The sequence below is a fragment of the Nicotiana sylvestris genome, chromosome 6 (genome assembly GCF_000393655.2).
Source record: "Nicotiana sylvestris chromosome 6, ASM39365v2, whole genome shotgun sequence".
Classification (NCBI taxonomy): Eukaryota; Viridiplantae; Streptophyta; class Magnoliopsida; order Solanales; family Solanaceae; genus Nicotiana; species Nicotiana sylvestris.
In genome coordinates, this window is record NC_091062.1 from 77,848,993 (window position 1) to 77,855,598 (window position 6,606).

At 41.8% G+C, this 6,606-nt stretch overlaps 1 protein-coding gene across 1 annotated transcript; it reads left to right on the top strand.

The window, feature by feature from the left end:
* Positions 1 to 201: 201 nt before the first annotated feature.
* LOC138870808 (uncharacterized) lies at positions 202 to 1,242 on the top strand. Its single transcript, XM_070148648.1, has one exon. It carries the CDS (start codon positions 202 to 204, stop codon positions 1,240 to 1,242), a length of 1,041 nt encoding a protein of 346 aa, XP_070004749.1.
* The last annotated feature ends 5,364 nt before the right edge of the window (positions 1,243 to 6,606 follow it).

Here is a 6,606-nt window from a genome sequence, read left to right on the forward strand (position 1 = left end):
TGGTATGTGGAATGTGGATAAAATGTTTGAGAGCCTACCTGAAGATTTGGCACACCACATTGTGCAGAATATTAGACCACCAACTGAAAGTTCATAGTTAGGTACTTCCTTCTGGATGCTTGAAACAAGGGGACATTTTTTACAGTAAACTCTGCATGGGATTACCTGCGAAGAAGAGCCAACCCAAGATTAGCTTACAAGATGATATGGGTAAAAGGTTTACCTTTCAAGATATCCTTCTTCCTGTGGAAGGTGTGGAAAGCCAAACTGCCACTTGATGATTTCTTGCGTAAACTAGGATACTCCATGCCATCTAAATATTGGTGCTCTGCTGATCCTAAGGAGGAGTCATTACTACATCTGTTCTTCACATCCAATGCAGCCAGAAGTGTTTGGAGTTACTTCCTGAGGAGAGCAGGAATTTCATTAGATGGGTTGTCATTACATCAAGCAATTACAAAGTGTTGGACAACACTAGTTGTACCTAGATTAATACCAGTATTACAAGCTTTACCTGCATGCATTGTATGGGAACTATGGAAGAGAAGAAACAGTTTGAAATATGGAGAAGTAGTGTCAGTGAGCAGAGTTATTTACCAGGTGTCATCTACTTTGCAAGCTCTGGTCCAACTGAAAAAGCCAGGACTACACATGCCTCATAAGTGGCTGGACTTACTGACAATGATGGAGCAGTACACACCTCGACTGAAATATGATAAAGTGTTATGGGAATTTCCTTCAAGAGGATGGATCAAAGTGAATACGGATGGAGCATGTATAGGGAACCCAGGGAGGAGTTCGATTAGTTTCTGCATAAGGGATGAGGTAGGTGATTTGATATATGCAGAAGGAAGGGAGATTTCTAAAGGAACCAACAATGTTTCAGAAGCATTAGCTATTGCGGAGGCATTGAAGATGTGCAAAAGTCTTAATTATTTCCAGATATGGCTGCAGACAGATTCTATGCTTTTAAAGAACATTATAGAGGAATCATGGAAGCCTCCTTGGTATATTACTGAACATGTAGAGGAGATTTTAAGACTGAAGGAACAAAGTATCATCAAGGTCACTCACATATTCAGAGAAGGGAATACATTAGCAGACCACCTTGCCAATTATGCTCTAGATGAAGGAAATACTGAGTGCCATGGTTTCTGGGATCTGGACTTAAAAGGAAGGAGGATCATTAACAAAGATAAGATGCAATGTCCTTACATAGGAGTAAAGGTTGCAAGGAATTAGGAGGACAAGGGGAAGGAACAAAGCCAAAAAGGAGATAAATATGGAGTGGAACAAAGGCAAAATGAGGAGGAGAAACGGAATGGACATAACTGATCAGCAGGGTCGAATCCTATAGGAAGAGATCTTGATGGTCTTCTGTTATACTAACATTTGGTGTTTCTGTGCAGGGAATGGTTATGGTGTTATACACGAAAGTCAGTGATGTTCTTTTGATTTTTAAATGCACGCATGCTTCATCAAAGTCATGGAATGCACGCATGCTTGTAGCCTTTTTTTTAATGAAAGCAAGCTTCAAATTGTTTGGGTGCTGGATCGTACTGGGCCGAGGAGCTTCAAGAGTTGGGAGCACATTTTAAATTCCAACTGGGATTCACGCATTTTTTTGCATGGAATTGCACGCTAGCAATGTAACGCATGCTGGACAATGAATTGGAATATACTATTTTGGTCAAGCAAGACTACTCACATGTTTGGAGGGGAACGCATGGCATTCGCATGGGGTGAGCGTGACTTTTGAAGGAAGCAAGAAGGCATGAGCATGGGGATTACAACGCACGCCTGTAGTTTATTACAATGCACGATGCATTATGGGCAAATTCAGTACTGTGCTTCGTGTGTATTTTTAATACATTACACGCAGCATCGTGGGCTTCACAGCTTTATCTTTCTTTATTCCAAGCGTGTCATTTGGAACCATATTCACACATGATGCATAGTACTATAGACATCCTCAAATTAACGAGAGATCTGGAGCAAAACAATATGCAACACCACTTTATCTTGGGACTTTGAATCAAGGGACTAAGTCACGCAAGCAGAGACGAAATGGACAATATTGGAAATGCCAAGGTAGGCGTGGGTGCAAATGGTTGAGCTTGCTGGGCAAAATGCATACACTCATGGGGGACATAATCTTTGGGAATTGCTCTCTTAATTCCATCAACTCAACAACCTTTGTCATGGCTATTGTCCTTGAAGTTTTACACTTTGAGGCCTGTGATTTTAAGCTACGTTGCAGATGCTTCGAGCAGTCCTGCACAATTGAGATTCAAAAGTGTGACCATCAGATGGTTGAGCTTATGGTGACATTGGAATGCATAAACGCAGGCACAACATGTTGCAGCATGTGAGAGCTGTTGGTTCGCTAACAGTTGCTTTTGTTTTACAGTCCAAGAGGACAACTATGAACCTAGGCAATGGTGATTTTGGATTAACGCCCCAGCACATGCTCAAGATGCAGCAAATGGCTTCAGATTACAAGAGCACTCAAAAAAATAGGGGGAATCATTATCGCCGCAATGGTGCATACCACAAGCACAACAACAAGGCTGGAATGGGGCAAAACGCATGCCCAGAATCGACCATTTCAACAGCTACGGAAGATGACACTGTACGTAGAGCATGATTTTGACACAAGATGGAGCTGTATGCAATCAATAAATCATAGCAGCAAGTACATGGAAGGAATGGCATTGCACTGGAGTGGATATGAGTTGGATCAAGACTCATTGCAACTGCAACGACATATGCAGGCAGCTCGGAAATACAATTTCGATTGAATTCATAATAATCAATGAGTGTACATTTGGTATATGTTCCATAGGGTTTACAAAGTCGAACAAGGCTGCAATTGTCACCCATTATGATCGGCTAGTTTTTAAACGAATTGTTCATTTTAGATCAAATGTGATATCAAAGTTGAGTTTAATGCTCAACATTGATACTAGGTGTCATGTAAAAGTCAAATTTTATCACTTTCATTATGTTAGACCACCTGGAAATGTATTTTTTGATTTTAATTTATCTATATATAAAAACTAGCCCTAGGCGCTTGCCTAGTGGATTGCCAAAAAAAAGAAAAAAAAAGGGAAAACAAAATAAAATAGAAAAATAAAAGAAAATCAAAAACAAAGTTCCCTAAACTACGTTCGACCTGATTCCGAAAGAATAAATAGGCAGCCTCTCACTGGGGTTCAGTCACACCAAAATAAAAATCCAATTTTCCCCGAAAGTGAAACTGGGGCGGATGTTATAATGGTTCGACGATGATCCCGCCTAAATGGTTCCAAAGTTGTAATTCAGTCCAAATCATTTTTACCCAAATCCTTTCAAGTCCTTCTGATCAATCGATGAGAATGTTCAAGGATTAGGGAATACAACCACTTGAATCCGATGCAATAAAAATGAGAGAATAAAATAAGAGAGTCTTATTGGTGAAAACCCACACGGGCACTGTGAGGCAACAGTAAGCAGAGAAATAAAATGAGAGAGTTTTGTTAGTGAAAACTCGCAAAGAGCACTATAAGGTGATGGTGAGAAGAGAAATGAGAGAGGTCAGCTCGTGAAAACCCGCAAAGGGCGCCCCTGATTGAAAAGTGGATCCTCATAGCCATCGGCATCGACAGAGTCCTGGAAAGGTTTCTCGATTTTGAGGCAAAAGCTATGATGAATTTCTGAGAGTTGGACGGTTTGCACGGATCAAGCATCCAGTCCAAAGGGCATGTCATGTTCATTGAAGTCCACACGTACTCTAGATAAGTCCTTCTTTCCTTTCCCCGAAAGGGATACCTCTTGTTTAAATTCATTTATCCATTCCACTGTTTGTTTTTCCTTTGAATCACTTTCGGTCTAACTCTGTTCCGAAACTGAGACAAAGAAGAGATAGCAAGACTGATTTACAGGGTTCTCATTTGACACGAGCTAATGTGCAATAAGGCACCCAGCCTCGGCAAGGGCGTCAAGTTGACCTTGACTGGACATGGCGGCCGATGCTTTGAAATCAAAACTCTCGGAAGGAAAAAATCAAATTGAAGTGCCTACAAAGGCAAAATGAAGTTGAAAAGGTTAAGTCCCATGTGGCTAACCGTCTTGGCAAAGGATTGAAAAGCCAAGGTACCCAAATGATCTGAAATTAAAGTTGGAAGAAAGAAGCCAGAAATGAGAGGCCTATAAAGGCGAAACAAAGTTGAAAAAGGTTAAGTCCCACGCGACTAGCCGTTGCGCCAAAGTTTGAGGAGCAAAAGTTCCCAATGCTCCGAAGTTAAAAAGAAAAAAAAAGAGAAAAAAAAAGAGAGAAAGAAAAAATAAAAGAAAAGGAAGTCAGAAATGAAAGGCCTACGAAGGCCAAATAAAGTCGAAAAAGTTGAGTTCCACCGACCAACCGTCATGGCAAAGTCTAGAAAAAATCGAAGGTTCTCCAGGGCCTGAAATAAAATCGGTCCTCAGGGAACAAGCAGTTGCAGTTGAGATCTTCATCCAAGAAGCCGGATCAAGATCGAGTGATTGAAACAATCAAGGCCACAAAACCAACCACCGTTTCAAACTAACAATTGTTCTTTGTTTGAAAACATGAAACAAGTGAAATCCAAAGCAACCTTGCAAGAAGCAGGTGCAACCAAACACAAACTGCGCAAGGGCTAGAAACAACTTTGCGGCAAAAATCAATCCAAAAGTGAAGTCTCCTCTAAATTCTTTCCCGCATTTTTACTCATTTTCTTAAATAAAACAAAAAAAATTTAAATGAAAGGAAGAAGAAGAAAATTCCAAAATCATGGTAGCCTAGGGTCTCCAATCTCTATCTACGTTTTTCCAACATAGGGTCTCATTCCCTAGTTGCCTGGTAGTCTTTTCTATTATAGGGTCCCACTCCCTAGTTGATCCCCGTCATAACCAGAGGACCTTTTTTTCCGGCACAACCCGAGGACCTTTTTCTTTTCTAGCATAACGCGAGGACCTTTTTCTTTTCCGGCATAACTCGATGACTTTCCCGGCATAACCCGTGGACCTCCCTGGCATAACCCGAGGATCTTTTTTCTTTTCTGGCATAACCCGATGACTTTCCCGGCATAACTCATGGACCTTTTCTCTTTTTCGGCATAACTCGGTGACCTTTCCCGGCATAACTCGTGGACCTCCCCAACATAACCCGAGGACTTTTTCTCTTTTCCGGCATGACCCGATGACCTTTCCCGTCATAACCCGTGGTTCTCCCCGGCATAACCCGAGGACCTTTTCTCTTTTTCGGCATAACCCGATGACCTTTCCCGGCATAACCCGTGGACCTCCCCGGCATAACCCAAGGACCCTTTCTCTTTTTTGGCATAACCCGATGACCTTTTCCGGCATAACCCATTGACCTCCCCAGCAAAACCCGAGGACCTTTTTCTTTTTCGGCATAACCTGATGATTTTCTTGGAATAACCCGTGAACCTCCCCGACATAACCCGATGACCTTTTTCTTTTTTGGCATAACCCATAGACTCCCCCGTCATAACCCGAGGATCTTTTTTCTTTTCCGGCATAACCCGATAACTTTTCCGGCATAACCCGTGGACCTCCCTGGCATAACCTGAGGACCTTTTCTCTTTTCCGGCATAACCCGATGACCTTTCCCGGCATAACCCGTGGACCTCCCCGGCATAACCCAAGGACCTTTTCTCTTTTTCGGCATGACCCGATGACCTTTCCCGGCATAACCCGTGGACCTCTCTGTCATAACCCGAGGTCCTTTTCTCCTTTTCGACAAACCGGATGACCTTCCCTGGCATAACCCGTGGACTTCCCCGGCATAACCCGAGGACCTTTCTAGCATAACCCGGTCATTTTTCCAGCATAACCTGGTAATCTTTCCAACTTAGGGCCTCTGATCCCCATTTGATTTCGTTTTAGATATATGGTCTCCACTCCCTAATCTCTTTTTCTCAGGGATACACAATCCCTATTTTATTTGCATTCAATAAAGAAATAGTTTAGATTTTGTTGCAATAACTTACAAAATTTTTCCAGTGAAAACCGGGGCAGAAAAATACCATTTGTTTGTTTGTTTTGGTGTCTGAACAGGTTTTTACCATAAGACACAAGTTTGAGATGACCAACAGAAGAAGTATCAATCCAAATAAAAGAAAAGATAAACAAGAAAAGAAGTTGAACTCAAAGTGCGAAAGCGGAGAAAAGTTGTGGACTGCTCAAGGCGTGATTGAAGTTAGAAGCTTTCCAAGTCCCGCCTTAATCCGAAAAGCTGAAGAGGAAAGAACCAGCACCTGCAGCTAACAAGTATCAAGATTCAGATCAGAGTCCACATGAAGAACCAACTAAAACTCAAGATCAAGCTTCAGAAGACTCATAGATAGGAATCTTGTAACTTGTAGTTGATAGGTTTAGCTAGTTTAGCTTTTGTTTTTCATTTTGGTGTAATAAGGAGCTCAACAAGCAGAAACAGTAGCAATAACAGTGAAATCACAGCTTTTTGGTAGTCCCAGCTACCAAAACATCCAGTACTACATCGACCTGATTCCTTTATAGCCAAGGATATGTAGGCAACCGCTGAAGCAAGGTTCGGTCAAACCTTTTCAAAATGCTTCCAAA